This window comes from Monodon monoceros, unplaced genomic scaffold (genome assembly GCF_005190385.1).
Source record: "Monodon monoceros isolate NGI ecotype Baffin Bay Population unplaced genomic scaffold, NGI_Narwhal_1 Super_Scaffold_10, whole genome shotgun sequence".
NCBI classification, from domain to species: Eukaryota; Metazoa; Chordata; class Mammalia; order Artiodactyla; family Monodontidae; genus Monodon; species Monodon monoceros.
The window spans coordinates 30,903,031-30,923,604 of NW_021703766.1; the positions used below are offsets into that span (position 1 = coordinate 30,903,031).

The 20,574-nt window shown below is 33.4% G+C and overlaps 1 protein-coding gene across 7 annotated transcripts in view; it reads right to left on the reverse strand.

Moving 5' to 3' along the window:
- Positions 1-20,574, reverse strand: part of CHD9 (chromodomain helicase DNA binding protein 9) — a 236,832-nt gene that overhangs the window by 147,238 nt on the left and 69,020 nt on the right. For 5 of the 7 annotated variants that reach the window (XM_029206293.1, XM_029206317.1, XM_029206277.1 and 2 more), the window contains exons 2-3: positions 13,415-13,523; positions 7,907-9,529 (exon numbers count right to left, since the gene is read on the reverse strand). In XM_029206293.1, coding sequence (XP_029062126.1) covers positions 7,907-9,364 — 1,458 coding nt within the window. In that variant the 5' untranslated portion in view covers positions 9,365-9,529; positions 13,415-13,523. The remainder of the gene's footprint in view (positions 1-7,906; positions 9,530-13,414; positions 13,524-20,574) is intronic. The other 2 variants (XM_029206310.1, XM_029206285.1) reach the window with 1 other exon arrangement.

A 20,574-nucleotide genomic window follows, 5' to 3' on the forward strand; every position in this document is an offset into this window, starting at 1 on the left:
TGGATGGATCAAAGAAATTAATTGTTTGTAATTATCACTCATTCCAAATCACTTACTTGGAAAGCTAAGGGAAAGTGCTAGAAACCTCTATCAACTGAAACTGAATCACAAATGAAAAGAGAACACCTCTGAAATTATAATATAGATCAATGGGAAAGTATGACTTAATTTTCAATTTGAGTTCTTCAAAGGCAAAGGACCATATCTGATTCATTTTTGTAACTTCAGTGCCCAGCATAATCTCTTACACCTGGTAGACATCTAATAAATACCAAACAAATAAAAGCAGCAAAAATGCAACTTTCCAAAACACAGAGGTTATATAAAATTCATTCATTCACACATCTACAGTTTATATCTACATTTGACAGATACAATAAGGGTGCACTTTTTAACACTAAAAGGATAGTTATAAACTGAAGATACGTTGAAAGGTATACATGGAAAAAAACCCCACACACACAAAAAACAAAACCCAGCAACTCAAAGATATTTCTCAATTTGGAGACAACCAGTTGTAACTGTATCTTACAACACATTAATTGTAAGTGCCTCACCATAGTGTGGTATCATTCTCGCTTCTGAACACCCTTAAAAACTATAAAAAGGAATATTAAGCAGTTATATGACAGCAAGCAAAATGACCTAACACTGTTTTTGCTTTTTGTATGAGGATAGAGTAAAATATTATCCAGCTCTAAAATTCTATGATTCCATGAAATGTTCAATGTAAACTTGTACTATTTTCAGGTATACAAACATATATTCACGTAAGGAAAAACTTTGCTTAAAGATTGGTTCTTAGCCATTATTATCTTGTAATAGCTTTAAATGGAATATAATCCATAAAAATATTGAATCACTATGTTGTACACCTGAAACTAATATAACATTGTAAATAATACAAAACTTCAATACAAAAAAAAGACTGCCCTTTCATAATTTGTAAGGTATTACTTGCATAATAAATGTGCAAGTTATTTGCATAGTTGACCCGAATAAATTATCAGATTTTATTTAACTGAAAACTGCAGTCTAAGCTTCCTAAAGCTTAGACTGCAGTTTTCAGTAACTATGCACTTTCTATCTCTTTCCATATATTACCCATACCATATTGTGTTAAAATATTTCCTTAATTTAAAATCATTTCAGTCCAATTGCCCAAACAAACCTGATCTCCCATATTTAAGTACTCCAAAACAACTGTGTATTCATATTATCGTAATAGGAATAAAGTTTGATGGCTCAGCAGCCCCTAATACATTTTTTTTCAATTTCAGATATTAATAATGATAAGTAAATGACTGAGTGGTCCTAAGGTATTTGGGAGTGCACCTCATCAATAAAATTAAATACAATATACACCTGTAACTTATATACATCAACCATACTTCAACTTAAAAAAATAGCAAGGGTAAAAAACAAAAAAAAAGGCTTAAATACAGCAAAACTTTGTTAGACCTACTTTGAAGTTTGGCTTGAGTCTCATGCGCTTCACACACTGCACTAATCCACAAATTTCTCACCAACTGCTGCCTCTTCCCCACCCCTGGAATTCACTTCCTGTTCACCTCTCACCCTTAAGTATGCATGTCAGAAGTCAACAGCCTTAAAGCTACTGTTAACAACTAGAGTTTCTGTTACTCAATGCAGAGATCAATCCTTCTACAATATAGTACACAGTTTAATAATTAAGATCATATTTTAGAACTAGCTAATATTCCAGAAATTCCCAGTCCAAACAGAACATTTTAATCTAGAAGATTTGACAGAAATGTCAAAAACTAGTCCACTATAACTGAAAAAAAGCAACTAAAAGGGAAATTCCTGCATAGAATTCCTATTTTGTGTTTTGGCTTTGACAGCAAAGAATTTTGAAAGTTCTTATAAGCAATACCTTGCCAAATGCATAAAGATTTAAACAAATTCTGATAAACAGAGGGATGTTACTTTATAAAAATTTAAATTATTCAATGAAACAATCTAAATATTACTTAGGTAGTTTTTTCTCTTCTTTTTGTCTAGGGCATAAGCGGAGTGACAAGTTTTTAAATTATTCGTTATCTGTTGATTTTTTGATGTGGAAAATTTATGACTATTAAAAAAAAAACCACCCCAAAACCCAAAACCAAAAAACCAAAAAAACTAGCAAAGAGCTTGGGATCCTCTGAATTCAATGGGTATGAGCAAAGTATAGCAAGTTCCTTGCTTTAGGTTTACATTTAGTTTTAGAGAGGTTTTCCTCCTTTTTTTTTTTATAACAATTTCACTTACAGGCAAAATCAGCTGTGCTTCTGATTAAGATAACTTTCAAATATCTTATGTGTTCCAGTAAATTCTTACTTAAGTGAGGGTGATTCCTGGAGGTGTAACAATAACCATAACAAATTTGAACATACAAGACCTCCCTATAAAAATCTAAGATTTCTTTTCCTAACTGATCATTCTACCAACATCACCATCACCCTTGCAGGGGGTCGGGGGGCAGGGAGCCATATAATTAAAGATTTTGATGCTTAATACATTTCAACTATCTGGAAAATTTACCCATCTATGATAAATAATTCCCTGATGTTCCTGGATAGCAGAGAACTTGTCACATTTCCTTACCTTTCTTCCCTATTTGTAATTGCCACTCAGGAGCTAAACAGGCAATATGAATGATATATCTTACAAAGAAACCCAAAATTAACAACCATAGAATCTTAAGAGTTGAAAAGAACCTACCAATTTAGTCCATTTTCCATCCATTGCAGGAATTCCTTCTGTGACACATCTGAGCCATTCCATCTCCCCACTTTCAGTAAAAGAGCTTTACTTCAAACTTCCTTATACTAATCTGCTTTTCTGTGACTTCCACTTGGTAGACCCAATTCTGACCTCTAAAGTCCTTCAAACATCTGAAGATAATTATCAGGTTTACTTTTAGGGCATTTGTTGTTATCATCTTAAACACAATCTTATTTAAAAAATGTCAAAACACTTTTGCAAGCAACAGTTATTTCACTTTACTTTTGTTCTTTGTTGTTTTGGGGTTGCTTTTCCCTCTGATAATGAACAAACTATCTGCCACAAAACATGAGATGAATGGTCTTCTCCACTTGAAGATTCTAAAGCAAGTTTCTGCCTCATCAGTAAGGTAGATTTTTAAAGGGGTGGAGGGTGAGGTGAGAGGCGAGAAATCATTTAGTATAGTACTGTTATACATTACACTGCATTAATAATATACTTTGAAGTAAGTGAAGTAGTTAAGACCATATATAATGGAGTCAAATCTGATTTGAATCCAGTCTGGCCACTGGTTGTCTCTACATTGGCTGTGTGACTTGCGGTATATTACTTAACTTTTCTGTACCTCAGTTTCCTCCTGTGGAAACTGAAGGAAATAACTAACTCCAAATAAAAGGACTGTTGTGAAAGATCAATGTGTTAATAATATATGTTAAGTATTTACAACAGTGGCACAAACATAGTGCTCTATCATAGTGCTAGTTATCCTAATTTTTGCTTACTACTCTGTACCTACTTTAAATTGAACTATTATGGTAATAAACACAACAAAAATATAAACATATTTTAATTACCTTGATTCAGATTTTTCCAGATCTCAATAATAACTTTACTGTTATAAGGTATTTAGCAACCTTACAATGGCAAACTTTTAGCCATTCAAAATCATTTTCAGAAAAATATTTTATGACATGAAAAATGTCTGCAACATATTAATTGGAAGGTTAAAAAAGCAATTTGCCAAACAGCATAAACTATGTGATCTCAATCTTGTTTCTTAAAAATGCAAAAATATGTAGGTGGAGGACAGGGAAGAGACAGACAACAGGTCTCACTGAAAACTTATACAACAAAATGTCAACAGGGATATAGTGATATTACAAGTAACTCATTTTTCATCTGTTCTCTATGTGGTCCAATTTTAAAATAATGATTATGTATTAAATTTTTCATCAGAAAAAAATCCAGTATTTTATTATTTATTTATCTGGCCGCACCGAGTGGCTTGTGGGATCTCAGTTCCCTGACCAGGGACTGAACCCGTGCCCCCTGCAGTGAAAGCGAGGAGTCCTAACCAATGGACAGGGAATTCTCAAAAATCCAATATTTTAAAATGTGCCTTACATTGGTTGTTCTAACCTTTCTCTAAGTTTCTTTTTTTTTAAACTCATAAATAATATAAGTTTCCCTACCTTCAGGGGAAAAAAAATAAAATTCAAAGTATTAAATAAAGTAATAAATTCATCAGAATACAAAAGCCAACAAGGAATTATGTACAATTATATACATCATAAAATTCTATCTCCTGTGTTGATTGCTATTTTAGCTATCCCACATATCTTTCACTGCTGTAGAACTTTTACAGTAAATTTAATTTACAAACATTGAGAGATCGCACACTGCTCCATACAGTGTTTCCACTTTACAAATAAGAAGACAAAAATGAAAGATTTTGTGTTACAAAATAGCAGTATGTCATAAATGAGCAATGAAAAGTTGATAGTATTATTCTCTCAAAATTCCTTTGCTATAAAAGTTAGAGATGAAAATAAGCTAGTATTTTCTCTATTATGGTTTGTGACTATTTACATTTAGAAACACTTCCTGTTGCTTCTCACCTTTTTTCTCTTCTCTTTTTTAAATGGTAAAATTCTAGAGTCAATTATATAAGAAATGTTCTCAGCAATTCACTGTTTTTAATGATTGACACAGACTCTAAGACATTTGAAATTATATCCACAAACACCCTACCTCAGTTGGGGAATAATAAAAAGCAAGGCTTAGAAATATTCTTTACATATCCAATATTCTCAGTGAAGCTTTCTAAAATTCTAAATAGAGTGCCATCCGCGAGTTTTCAAACAGTAGATTAATAAATATCTTATTTTGGCTATAACAATATGTGTCCTTTTTAAAATTTTGATAAACCAAAAATTATACCACTTTATTCTATACACATATTTAACAATGCTAATTTAGTCTGAAATGAAATTACTACGTTTAAGAGAGAGAGTTTAAAAAAAAAAAAAAACCTAGGAAAAAAATTCTTTTCATAGAACCTGGGGAAAACTGTAATAGTGTAACATTCTGTCTACATCGTAACCATAACTATTCAGAAAATGCCAAAAATTACACAGATAAAAGACTTATATGCTCTGCCACAATTTGTCATAAATTATAAATATTAAATAATTTAAATTTCACACATTTAGGATAGCTGACATAATTCTGTACATATAACACCTATATGCAATCCATATTAATCATAATCAATCTCCTACCTTCTCTACCAATCCATCTCTATTCTTCACCCCGACAATGAAAAATGTCCAACTCCAAGTCTTAACACTAAGAAATAATAGGAAACTTGAGAACAGACTTTCAATAAGTCAGATAAGTATTCAAAGCCAGCTGCCCTTTATCAGTTTTTAAACATGTAACAAAAAGAATAAGAAGTTAGTACTCTGAAACAAAAAGGTGAGTAGATTTAAATAAAACCTTATGAATGTATCAGTGTAGATAAGATGATTTATTAAAGGCTGCTGCTGATGGGTCTGAAAAAAGTTTCTCTCAGATGGTATTAAGTACTGATACCTAAATATTAGTATTAGGTTTAGTACTAATATCTAGATATTAGTATTAGGGACTACTTTAGATATTTATAATTATCCTCCATTCATTCCAAATCTATAAAAGGGAACCTGTACTTCTTTTTAAAGCTCGTAGAACATGTTTAGGAAAACATGAATTAAAAAAAAATCCTCAGAAAAATACAATTAAGAAAAGAAGTTAATAAATTTCAGATTTTATAACTTCAATTATATGCTGGACAAATTAATTAGTCAAGGTAGACAGATATCTACATAAAAAGTAGATAGATGACCCTAGGTTCAATCAGTAGAGGTTTTTCCCCAGGGTCCTTCTAACTAAGATGCTTGATCCTCTTCCAGCAGAGGGAGCAAAATCATAATATTATTATATTCAGGCCACAAAAAGAAGGGGAGGAGGAGAGTTTACAAGTCCCTTTTAAATATCTTAAATCTATCTAGACAATTCAAAAGCTGTACTGAAAATATCATGATGCCCAAAGGAAAAGAAAAAGATTTTATCTTTTTCAAACACTTCAAAAATGGTTCCTAAATACTTAGTTTCAAGAACCATGGTATACTTCATTGTCCACCAAATCTCACAAGTAAACAACATACTGAAGTGTTTTATAAATCTTTAATTTAACAACAAACTTTCAGAAAAATGATAAAAATATTGCATTAAATACATTTTTTAAAATTTTAAAAGTAATACATTCACATGACAAAAGCTATAAAAAACAAAGGAAAGTGTAATTGCACTACCCTAAAATAATCTGTTTCCTTTCAGTATTTTTCATATGTATATTTTCATACTGCTATGAAAAAATTATAATTTTAATTTAATTTAATTAAAAATTAAGTTTATACTTATAAAAACATTTATTAAGTGCTTATTATATGCTAGGCATGGTTTTAAGCACTTTTACATGTTACAACTCTCTTCATCCTTATCAAAGCCCTTTTATTTTCCTTATTTAAAGATGAAGCAAATGAGATGCATAGAAATTATTTAAATAGCTAAAAGTCACGCACCAAATAAGTAACATGAGCCAAGATTCTAACCCCGGTAGTCTGGAACCAAAGCCTGTACTCTTAACCACTTTACTGTGATCTTAATTTTGAATTATGCTTTTCCCCTATCACTAACATATTATCAAAGTCTTTTTAATGCCTCTAATAGTCCATCTAATACGGATATGATAACAAACTGTGCTGTTTCCAATTTTCCCTTATAGATACAGCAAGATAAATACCTTTGGGTATATTACTTTTGCTATGTTTGGGTTACTGTAATAAAGTATTTGTATACTCAAACATGCCACCAAGTTGCTTTCCAAAATATCTGTATCAATTACAAAGCTATGTAAAAGTTCCAATTTCGCCATAAATTTGCCAGTGTTAAGCATCAAAATTAAAAAATTTTTTCTGGGGAGGGGGAAGGGTAAGCTGTGACAAAGCGAGAGAGTGGAATGGACATATATACACTACCAAACGTAAAATAGATAGCTAGTGGGAAGCAGCCGTATAGTACAGGGAGATCAGCTGGGTGCTTTGTGACCACCTAGAGGGGTGATCCGGATAGGGAGGATGGGAGGGAGGGAGACGCAAGTGGAAGAGATATGGGAACATATGTATATGTATAACTGATTCACTTTGTTATAAAGCAGAAACTAGCACACCATTGTAAAGCAATTATACTCCAATAAAGATGGAAAAAAAAAAAAAGATTGCTCACAAAAAAATAAAGTCTATTAAACAAAAACAAATGTTTTTTCTAGTAGGTAAAAATGAAACCACACTGCAACTGAGTTATTACTAAAGTTGCATATTATTCTGAACGTTATGTTTACTAATTCGACTTCCAATTTTGTGAATTTCAGCTTTTATGTTTCATCCAATTATCAACTGAGATATTATCAAATTATATGAGTTTTTTATAGGAATATTAACTCTACACCCATTATATTTGCAATAAAATGTTCCCAATCTATTGTTTTCCTTTTAATTATGGTTAAGTTTTTGTTTGTTTTTGATAATAAATCTTTCTGTTAAAGGCAATCATAATTGAAAGTTACAACAGACGTCTTAATACCTTATAATTTTCTAAATATAGAAGTCTATTGCTTTGAGCACATCAATGAATCACTTTCAAATATGAGACTACTGAAAACAGAAACCTATATCAAAATATACATTCACCTGACAGAGTGACTGAGTTTGAGAAATTCTGAATATGTCTCATATGAAATTAACTCAATGAGTAAAAACTCACCCCACCCCAAACCACCAAAATTAGAGCTACCTACCTGTCGCTGTAAACATAGGCGATTTCTGTCATGTAAATGCTGATGATTAGAAAGTGATGAATGCCAACTCCGAGCCTGAGTATGCAACTGAGTTTGAGCCATATCAGAAGGCCGTGTTACGAGATGTGAAGTAAATTGCCGATCAAGGTCATGATCTAAAACATGACTTGAATTATCTTGTCCAAATGCTGACTCATCAAATTGGGGAAGGAGACCCTCCTGAAGGAGGTCTTCTGGGTCAAGTCCTGTGAACGGCTCAGTTTGAGATTCCACTTGATGAAGTAAGTTCTCTTCTAAAGATGAAAAGCCATTAGTTTCTACATGATCATTGAAATGGCCCATCTGAGTTCCTGAGTCAACAGGATCCGGGAAGTTCATGTGAACAGGAGATAATTTTGAATTGCTGTAATTACCCTGAGGATGTGATGAATGCAACATTTGGAAGTTATTTGAATGCAGCGATGTATTGGGATTTAGCATATGCTGAGTCGATTCTTGCTTGATTCCCCTATGAGGTGAAAAGGAATTACTCCCAGTAAAATCAGATAAAGTCTGATTTGTATGATTAGGTGCAAGAACTGCAGAGGACTGAAGAAGACTATTTGGTGACACATGATTACTGGAAAAGGAATAATGTGAAGAAAACTGCTGTGAATTACTGACAGAACAAGAAGTCATATTTGGAGAAGGTCCATTAAAATTTCCTTCTTGATGATTGCTACACTTCAGGAAGTGTACTGAAGGATTTGACGTTTGAGAAAATTGCTGCATCGAAAGGGACTGCTGTGAAGTAGATGCATTATTAATTTGTGGTGGATGGTTAACACTGACTCTGTGTGGACCAGAAACATTAACATCCATAAAATTTTTAGACTGGCTAAGAGAATTTTGCCCTGGGTTAAGATTATTTCTGTTTTGTTGTGAGCGTAGCGAAGTGCACTGTGTTTGTTGTTCATTGGCCTGAAATAAGGCAAAGTCATGGTGTGCCACAAAGCTTTTAGTTTGATGCATAGAGTGAGAATGTCCTTGTTGGTGAAAAGGAGACCCATTTTGACTTGAAATGCTAGTAGCTGTCTGATGGCCCCACATCGGACTGCCATCTGCTACATCTGGAAACAAACCATTGGGCTGGTTCTGAGGGTGGATCGGAGAACAGTTAAACTGAGAGTGTGGAGATAACACATGTTCAGCTGGGCTACCAAAAGACTGATTAACTTGGTGAAATTTCATTGAATCAAACTGATTTAACTGTTCATAATCAGTCATCTTCTGATGTGTTGGAGTACCTTGAACATGGTTCAGTGAGTCTATGTGCAAAGGTTCAAATTCTGCACCCAAGTTCAATTCATCAACTAGTGAAACAGGTCCTGGTTGTACAAATGCATCATCTGACAAACCTTCTAAGGTCTCACCAAACAGATTGGCATCATCAAAAAAGTCCATCATTGGATCTGTCATCTTGAAAAATTCAATAACAAACTGGGCTGTTCACTCCAAATGGAGTATATTCAGCTTCTCTGTAGTAGATATTAATGGATCATTTCCAAAGGTCATCAACTAATCCGAAACAGGTCAATGTTCATTATTGCTCTAGATAACGACATGTCAGGAAGTGTCAGAATCCTAGGAAATAAGAACAAAAAGTTTGATAATGAATATTCATTAAAGTTTTACAAAGTTTACATATGATTTAAAAAACATAAAATCTCAGTGTACAGTATGTTTTGGTAGAGTAATTCATTGCAAATAGCTCATTAATATTCCTTACAAGGAATCGACATATATACACTACCGAATGTAGAATAGTTGGCTGGTGGGAAGCAGCAGCAGAGCACAGGGAGATCGGCTCGGTGCTTTATGACGACCTAGAGGGCTGGGACAGGGAGGATGGGAGGGAGGCTCAAGAGGGAGGAGATGTGGGGACATGTGTATGCATGTGGCTGATTCGCTTTGTTGTGCAACATAAACTAACACAGTATTGTAAAGCAATTATACTCCAATAAAAATCTATTAATATATATATATATATATATATATATTCCCTACAAGGAAAAAATTGCTAGTACGGGGACATGACTATATGCATTTAAAAGTAATGATGTATATTACTTCATTTTGAAGTTCACATGTTATAATGACAGAATGTAGAGTAAACTTGAGAATGGAATGTCAGACTCTCTCCCATACCATGAAATGGCCATCACTCCCCAGCAGCTCTAGCATGTATAAAATATACATGTATTACATTTTAATGTTATGTCTTGCTAAGATAACTGACATCAGAATCCTCTTAGATTAGCAAGTGTGTTGTTTTTGCTCTAGACCTCTTGAGCAGATAAAGCTACTATTTCATATGGTATATGTGGAGCTACATCAAGAAGAGCAACTGTATGAGGTCATGATAAGCTGGCCCTAAATGAGATAAAAGTTAGCCATCTGGTCAGCCGACAGACAACACAGACATGTGCTATGTTGGGGATGTTGCAATATATTGCCACCATGGTCCTCTTGTTCATCTACCATGGAAGATCAGCCTACTGACAGCCAACTGATTTAGACATCTGTGTAGCAAAACCAAGCACCTTTCTGTTAACAGTTATATTCGTTACTCTATCCCTAAGAGGCCCACCATTAAATCATTTGGAATAACCCGTTGCTTATTACAGCTACTAAACTGTGCAAATAAAGTGTATTGATAATCAAGCTGAGGCAAAAACAAACAGTAGCTTAAGCTAAGCAATAAATTAATCTTACGATAATATCAAGAGAAAAAATGATAACATTTATACACACACACACCTCATATACATACATACAATTTATGTGTGGAAAGGATCTAATAGGTTACTTGCTAATATGAAATGGCTGGCTAATTTTGTTCCAGGCTGGACTCATTCCAAACATTTTCAACAAAAGTAATTTAGGGTTCTGCCCCCACTGTCTTACACAGAGAACCACAAATGGAGATTCTTGCTTCTCTACATATTAGTTTATTCAAAAATTAGCAAAGGTCTAAGAAACTTTTCCAGAACTTCTATTTTGGGAGGTCCATTTTAGAAAATATAAATATCCTAAACAAAACGTCTGTTCACTATTTAAATGAAGAAATACTTCTGAAAAATTCTGAGAAGGAAAAACTACCAAAATCTATATTAATTTTACCTAGAAATGGACTTATCAATCACAATGGTATACAAATGCTTTAACAAACATATAATTTTAAAAAAAGTAAAAATGCAGAAAAAAGAAATTATTTTTCCAGATTTTATAATTGTGAGACAAAGCAGATAGAGTACTATATGTTCTGAACTGAACATAGCATTAACCAAAAAAATAATAATAATAAAGTAGGTTAAGTCACTTCTCTGGAACATACCTTATATTTAGCTATAGACTCTAGACAAGGGAACATCTATGTATACCTAACCCAATAGTCAGAAAAGCAATGTCCTATATATTTTTTAATGGACGTATGATTATTTACCAAGAGGAAAAAAGAAGAATTACAATGGAGGTTACCAAATCCAGTATGTTATCAAATACAAAGTACATTATTAGCTGATGTAACACGAAGAAATAAACTATGACATTATACCACTTTGAATTTTTATTTTATAATCTGTGAAATAACTTTTAAGAACATTTTTAGACTTAGACTTATTCCAAACGATTTGAGAATTTCCTCTCCCATGAAGTACTCTTTTTGGTCCATAAATACCTGACTGTTGCTCTGTAAGAAAATGTAGAATTGCTGTCATTTCTTCAACAACAAATATTTGCTCCACTAATATTAAATTTATGCTCTGCTACTCTGTCTCTGTGCCTCTCTGCATAATCAACAGCTTTTTTTTAAAGCTGAATAATAGTGTATCTTTTTAGAGACATTTTAAGTAATTAAACATGTATAGTACCGATGTACATAGCCCAGCTGAAGTGATGGCAATATAAAATCTATGACTAAGTTTTTGTACACACAGGCAATGACAACTACTCCCTGACAGCCACCGGGCAGACAGTGACTGAAACACATCCTGATATCAGAGATATTAAAAGTAGAAAAAATATGCATCCTAGAATTGATTAATTTCCTGAATATTCAGAATGTATTACTTCAAGAGTTCAGAACCCAGTACTACAAAAAACTACTGCCCAATCGAATGCTGAAGGTAAATTATCTGAAGCATATGACTTTAGTTCATATATTCTTAATTATTGTGATACCAGTGAACATAAAATATAAAACATTCTGAATTTATACTGTGTACTACAGGCTTGTACATTTGTTTTATTCTTAAGAAATAGTTAAATGTTTTTTAGAACACTGTTCTGGAAATAAGTTTATGATGTATCAGAGCAGTAATATTCCACTTAGGAAAGAAATGGTATAGTCTTTGAATTTTTGTACATTATGGTAGATTATGCTAAAGCAAAGTATTTTCTACATTTATGTAACCCGAAGCCTACTGAAAATATGGGGAGAAGTAAAAAGTTTAATTAAGAAAACAATTTTGCTATCTACTTTTCCAACATTTATTGATAAACAACTTCTAGGCACTAGGATGATGAATAACTGACCTCTGAAGGGGGATACAGACAAGTAAATAGACCATTACCAATATAATACAATACAATATTTGTGCTTTTATAAAAGTACAAACAGAAGAGGAACATCTAATGAGGGAAATGAATATAGACACCTTACTATACTAAGAAGATATACATTTCATATGCAACAAGATACATGTAAGTCATCAACCTTAGTTATAAAAATAGAAACTAAAGGTGAACTATGAAAACATGCCCATAAAATCTAAAAAAAATGGTCATCTTTTCTGATTTGAACAGTTTATTCTACAATTGATTAATTTCTTAATTGATTAATCAATTAAGCTCCTCTTAAGAGCTATCATCTTATTTCATTCTAGTAAATTTACTATTTTCCAACTTTATAAAAACATCGCATCAGTCCAATTTTAACTATTTAATTAAGCAAATATTTATGGACTGTCCATTACATCCAAAGCAGCTTTGTAGAAACTACAAAAGCCCCTGCCCTCAGGAAGTTCAGAATCTAAATGGGGGAGATAAGGAGTAATGGCACAAGAAAAGCACGTCATATACTGAATAAAATATGATAAACGTGGCCTGAGAGGCACAAGTTTATCTATAAGGTGATTTATAAAGAGAAGAGAGCATACTTGGCAAGTTATTCAGGAAAAGCTTCTTAGAACAATTAGCATTTGAAGGGGTCTTAGAAAAGGGATTGGAAGGAAAGGCCAGGCAAAGAATTCAGGAATAAAGAAATGGCAGGCAGGCAGGAAGTATATTTAGGAAATAGTATGACCACTGCAGAGTATATAAAAGGAGAAAAGTGGAAAATAAAGGTGGAAATACAAGTTGGAGCAATGCTGTAGTGGGCCTTATCAATTAAGTACATTAAATTAAGACATTTGGAGGACAGAATTCTTCTAAAGTTAAAACAAGTATTTAGAATCAAAAACAAATTACTTATCTATCTTCATTTCTACAGTCATCCGATGCCAAACATGATGATGATCATATAAAATGGATTCAAATATCAATAGGACAGAATCCCTGCCTTCAAAAAATTCATAATCTAGAGGGGAAGAAAACACATAAACAAATAATATGATATACGTCTTAGCAGAGATGTATACAAATCACTATATTGTGGTAGTACAGATCGGATAGCAATTAATTATGTCCGGAAAAGATCAGGAAAGGCATAGAGAAGAGGTGATGTTTGAACTGGGTCATATGAGTAAAAATAAGACCTCTAAATATGTGTTCTATAACAGAATATATATATATATATATATATAAACTTATATATATATATAGAATATATATATATATAAAAACTTACTTCAATGGTAAATTTACTTTCCTTAGTGTCTAATAGTTGCTTTTTCTCCAAGACATTTCTATATTCTCTAAGTCTCTCAATAATTTTGAGACTAAATGAATTAGGCTTCCCAGTAATTTCCACACATTAATAGCTTTTCCAACTTAATACAACCATTGATCCCTACCAAATTATTCAGTCCTCTATTATAGTCATGTCTGCAACATTTCTATACAGTATTAAATTTCTGCTACATTAATTTTTACTTTGTTTATGAGCTACTTATAGCTATTTCATATTTGTACCTGGAGAAAATTCAGTTTAGGATTCATCTCCTACAGAATGACTCTGCCTACTCAAGCCTGTCTAGTACTGTGCATATGATAAATAATAAATAATATTGCATTGTGATAATATATTACCTTTTCTCTCCAGCAGACTCTACACCCTTGGAAGAAAGGAACACCTTTATAATCTTTGTATCCTTAGTATGTTGCCTAGCATAGTAGGCATGCAATACATTTTTGCTAAATCAGTGAATGACTACACAGGAATTAGAAAGAACATGATACTTTAAACAAACACTAGACCTGAGTCCTGGCTCTACTACCTTCTAGCTGTATGACCTTGAGAAGATCACATACTTTTTGTTTTCATCTGTAAAAAAAACCCAAAGAACAAAAGTAACTATACAAAATATTAACTACAATCCTGTCTGCTCCAAAGATGAAAGGTAAAATACTCTACACGTAAGCTGTAACCTCTATCAGGGTAGAGAACAGGTCTTTTACAATCCCCTCACTCTCTTGCATTGTACCTAAAACTGGCAAGAGCACAGAGGGGACACTAAAGAAATGCCCAGAGGTGAGCCAGGACAAGGCATTTTGGGAACTACTCAATAGCATAATGTGGCCAGAGCATGCTATTAGCCCAACAGAGAGATGTCGAGAGGCAAGCAGAAGTCAGATATCCAGGTCTTTTATTAGCCATGTTAAGAAATGTGGACTTTATTCTAGAGGCAATAGGGAACTATTTCACCGATTAAAATTTCTTCTCTGGCTTAACACTTGACTAACATTTTTACTGTGGCTACTAACATTTGAAGTTATTGTTAGATAGCAAATATCACCTCTTCCAATGACAGTGACCAAAACACTTAAAGTTGGACCCAGAAACATTTTTTTAAAAAATTAAATGATAATGACAAGGATATTAGTCATTTTAAAGAATATCCTGGGAATTCCTCTCTATTTGCTAGATGGGATGCTGCCCAATTCATGAATCATTTAATAAAGCCAATTAGATCTTTAAAATTAAAAAGAAAAGAATATTCTTACTTGGCAAAATAAAAAGCTGGCAAACTTGAGTTTGCCATTTCTTTGTTTAAAAAAAAATGTTCTGTATACTTCTAGAAACAACTCTTGTTAAGGCATTCAAACTAGGCTTGAATACCTATTAGAAAGTTCTTCTTTACATCAAGTCAAATCTCCTCCTTCCTTTCTAGGCATTTACTTTGAGATTGTTTAAAATAAACCTAATTGTGACAAACCTTCAAATTCCTGAAGACTTATGTCTCCCTTAAAGCTTCTCTTTTCAAAGCTATAGGCAAAATATTCCCCATTTACTGAAATGGGAAAAATTTTATCTAAAATGGTTAAAATAAAGGTTTAATGTTAAAGGGATAAACCTTCAACTATTGGTCCCATATTACTAATTTCCCTAGGGCTCCTATAGTGCGTCTAAGTACATGACAGGTAGATAGTACAGAATTTACTAGCTTAATACTAGTAAAATTATGTGACAATATACTAGTAACCAGGTAAAACCACCCTGAAATAGTACTAATTAATTTTCCAATCGTGTACTACAGAATTTCTATCATCAGCTTGTCTGGTTCAGCTTAAATGAAGGTGATTTTAAGTTGGAAGGCAGACTTAATTACCATAGTTAACAGAACCAACATACAAAAGAATCTCAAGAGAATGGAGCAATGGATCAAATCTAATAACTTTTAACTATGGGGTTCTGTTTTCAGTACAGATAACCAATTCTACAAGTATATTCAGGTTGCAAATTCTACAGAGGCCAGGCCGGTAACATAAATGAGTGAAGCTGGCCAGAAGAGAACTATGGCTGACTATAAGTACAAAGGGGTGGCCACTAGACAGCTTCAGTTAATTGTTGTTTCTAAGTTTTAAAGAGGAGCTGGAAATTCCCTGATTTTTAATGTTGATAACTACTTCATATTCTTTATATAAAATGCTCTTAGATAGAAAACTATGTCCATATTATAAATGAACTCTCGGTATACTATTATAAATATATGAACTCTCCATACACTAATGTCTGAAATTAATGTGGCCTCAGTAAAAATTCCAGCGGTTTTTTTCGCAGTCAGACAAGGTGTTTCTACTTAGACAAAAAGCAAAGCCAGGAAAAGATCTGAAAAAAGAAGGACAACCAGGAAGAACTAATCCTACTAAATATTAAAGCATTATAAAATTTCATTTATCAAAACATGGTGGTATTGACATATGAGAAGCCAAACAGATATAATAGAAAGTAACTTAGTATCTCAAATTGGGGGGAAATGAACTATAAAATAAACAAAACAATTGGATGGCCACCTGAAAAAAAGAGTTAGATCCCTATCTTGTTCTCAAACCAAGATAAATTACAAATGGATCAAAGATATAAATGTCAGAAATGAAGAACCATGAAAATACTAGAAGAAAACATGGACAGGGTCACCTTATTTTCTATTTATGGAACAAAATCTACATGTCATTTAAAGAATCACTAATTAGATTACACAAATAACTTTATGAAAAAATTCATAAATTAGGGAATTCCTTGGTGGTCAAGTGGCTTTCACTGCCAAAGGTGCAGGTTCAATCCCTTGTCAGGAAACTAACATCCAGCAAGCCGTGGCCAAAAAAAAAAAAAAAAAATTCATAAACTAGATTACAAAAGAAAAGTAGCAAACTGAGAAATACTGCAACTCATTTACTGATGAAGTGCTCTTTTTTTTTTAAAAGGCCTTGTGGTGTGGGTTGCAGGATCTTCCCCAGCCAGGGACTGAAACCCAGCACCCTGCAGTGGAAGCGCAGCGTCCTAACCACTGGACAGCCAGGGAATTCCCTGACGTGCTCATTTTTAAATATATCAAGATTTCCTACAAAATACTAATAGCCTAATAAAAAAATGGGCAAAGGATACCAAGAGTCAGTTCATATTCTCATTCAAAATAAGAGAATGTCAATTAGAACCATACTGATATACCATCTTTCACCTATCAGACTCACAACAATTCCAAAGTCTAATAACACATATTAGTGAAGTTGTTGGAAAAAAATACTCTCATATGACCGCTGTGAAGTCTAAAATGGTGAAATCTCTAAGGAGAGAAATTTGCCAATATCCATAAAGATTTCAAGTGCACATACCCTTTGACTGAACAAATTCCCTTCTAACAATTTATTCCATAAATATGTTCATGTATGACTGAAATGGCAGATACAGCTATTTATTGCAGCATTATTTGCTCCAGCAAAAGACTGAATATAGCCTAGATGTCCATCAACAGGATGCTGGTTAAACAAAATGTTATATTCACTTATGCTGGTCACACCAAATCTGGGTATAATATTCACACCTGAGTGTTTAATTTAAAGAAGAATACAGACAAAATGGGACATACTCAGAGGACAGCAAGCAGATTGGTGAAGTTACTTGAAACCATGCTTCTTAAAGTTTCTCTCCTCAGTCCTCGCCTCAGTCTAGATATCCTCCCTGGGTAAGCTCATCCTCTATCATCTACCTGCTGACAACTTTAAAATTTTTATGTCTAGTAGTATCTTTCCAGCTGCCTCCTGGACTTCCCCATAAGTATAAACTCAACAGGTCCCAAACCAATCTTTCTTCTAAAATCTTTCTCCTACATTTTTTATTTGGATAATGGCAGTGTATAAATAAAACCAACCTTTCTGCCCAAAATTATTTCCCCACTGTAATCTATCGTGCACATTGTGACCAGAGTTAAGTTTTGTTGAAACAGAGATTTGATGATGTCACTTGTCAAAGGAAACCTATTGTTCCCTAATGCTGACCATGTGCCCTTCAAATTTTTTCTCATCTCCAGTCACCACCCCACCATCTCTCCACATCCTCTACAATCTAATCACACCAATCTACTTGTTATCTTTCTATAATGTCCTATTGTTCATTTTCCACGCTATTACTCATGCTATCTGTAGGACCCCAAATGGCAGATCTAGAATGATAGGTTACCAGAAAACTATAGGGGAAATTATTTTGGCTCAATGTAAGAAAGGAATTTGAAACAGAGCTATCCAAAGACAAAGATAATGAGTTCCTTATTACTAAAGTTACATATTCAAATTTTAAACAGGCTAACTGAGACCTCAAAAGAGATTTTGTAAAGAGGAATCCAGCAGCATATCGGTAACTGACTAGTAAGACTTAAAGTTCCTTCTGATCTTGATATTTTATGAATCCTGGCACTTGAGAACTCTTGGTTTTAATGTAGTACCTCAGAGTTACTTATTAGTGAGTTTCAACAAGGTTTATAGGCATATAGATAATCTATACTACATCATTAATTGATCTAAGAATTTCACAGTAACTACCTCAAATCTGAAGATGCTATGAAACTGCAAAAAATTATGAATTTAAATATACTTCAAAGTAATCCTAATAAACTGGGGGGGGGGATCATCCTATTCAAAAAATAGGATGAAATGCAATACTAGAAAGGTTAAATTCGAGTTGATATAAATAAACCTAGGAACTAAAACTGTCACTTCAATTATAGAATGGAAAATTATTCACAAGGTACAAATTAAACACAGAGAAAAAATGGAAATAAATAGCTAACCAGAGTCTAAATATGCATCCTCAACACAGCTTTAGGGAAGCAAATATAATAAAGCTATTAAAAAGCATATACTGGGGCTTCCCTCGTGGCGCAGTGGTAGAGAGTCTGCCTGCCGATGCAGAGGACACGGGCTCACACCCCGGTCCGGAAGGATCCCACATGCCACAGAGCGGCTGGGCCCGTGAGCCATAGCCGCTGAGCCTGCGGGTCCGGAGCCTGTACTCCACAACAGGAGAGGCCACAACAATGAGAAGTCCGCATACCGCAAAAAAAAAAAAAAAAAAAAAAGCATATACTACCTTATAACTATAGGAATACACAGTATTATATAATATGTGCCAGAACATACTCCTGCTATATTATTTAGATGGTTACTAGAGTCTTTACTTAAGCAAAATGAGAAAAGTTTTAATAGAAAAAAATGAGCATCATCAAAATTAAAAATTTCTGTACTTCAAAGGATATGAAGAAAGCGAAAAGAAACCCCATGGCAGAATGAGATAAAGGGGGTGACAATGTGAGAAAAATTCTGCAAATCATGTATCCGATAAGGGACTTGTATCTAGAATATATTAAAAAAATTCCTACAACTTAATAGTAGACAAATAATCCAATTAAAAAGTGGCCGAGGGATCTGAGTAGACATTTCTCCAAGAAGATATACAAATGGCCAATAAGCACGTGAAAATACAGTAAACATCATTAGTCAACAGGGAAATGCATACCGAAATCATGAGATACCACTTCATATACACTAGGATAGGAGGAAAATAATAACGGAAAATAACAAGTGTTAGTGAGGATGTAAAGAAGCTGGAATTCTCATAAACTGCTGTTAGAAATGTAGTCAGTCTGGCAACCCCTCAAACAGTATACACCCAAAGAAATTGAAAGGACTCAAACAGATGCTTACACAACAATGTTCACTGAAGCATTACTGATAAAAAGAGGAAACAATCCAATATCCACCAACTGATGAATGGTGAAATAAAATGCAGTATATTGATATAATGTTATATTATTTGACAGTAAAAAAAAAATTAAGTACTGATACATGCTAAAACATGGATGAGCTTTGAAAACATGCCAAATGAAAGAAGCCAGTCACAAAGGACTACATTTATATGAAATGTCAAGAACAGGCAAATATATAGAGACAGAAAGCAGATTAGTGGTTGTCAAGGGGTGGGGCCAGAAGGATTGGTGAGTGTTGGATACAGGTTATGGGGGTTCTTTGGGGGACAATGAAAATGTTATAAAATTACTTTTGGTGATAGATGCATAACTGTGAATATACTAAAAGTCACTGAATTATATACTTTGGGTGAATTATTTAGTATCTGAATTGTATCTCAGTAAAGTTATTTTATAAAGAAAAAGTTATATGGGCAAAATTATTTTGAGTCTTCTAATTTTCTGTTCTCTCTCTTAAATAAGGATGAAGGTTATAGTGGTCAATTAAAATTTTATTTTCTTCAACCTCATTATCAACTAATTTTACTTGGCAAGTGTTTGCAAGGCAGATTCATTTTTTCTGAGAAAAAATAAAGCAAGTGAATTTGCTTTGAAAGATTTAGTCAAGTTACAATGGAAGTCTGTTAGTCTTCTCAAATAAGATATTTCAGCTATCCAATGTAATTTTGAAACTATGGCAGTGTTAAACTAAGCAATTAATGGTAAATACAAATTATACTCTTGTAAAATTTTAAAATAAATAAGAACTCTAAAATAAACATACTTTTTAAATGACTCAAGAAACACAGCTTTTGAAAATAAGCTATTGTGATTTTTTTTTTTTTGCAGTACGCAGGCCTCTTACTGCTGTGGCCTCTCCCGTTGCAGAGCACAGGATCCGGACGCGCACAGGTCCAGCCGCTCCGCGTGGCATGTGGGATCCTCCCGGAC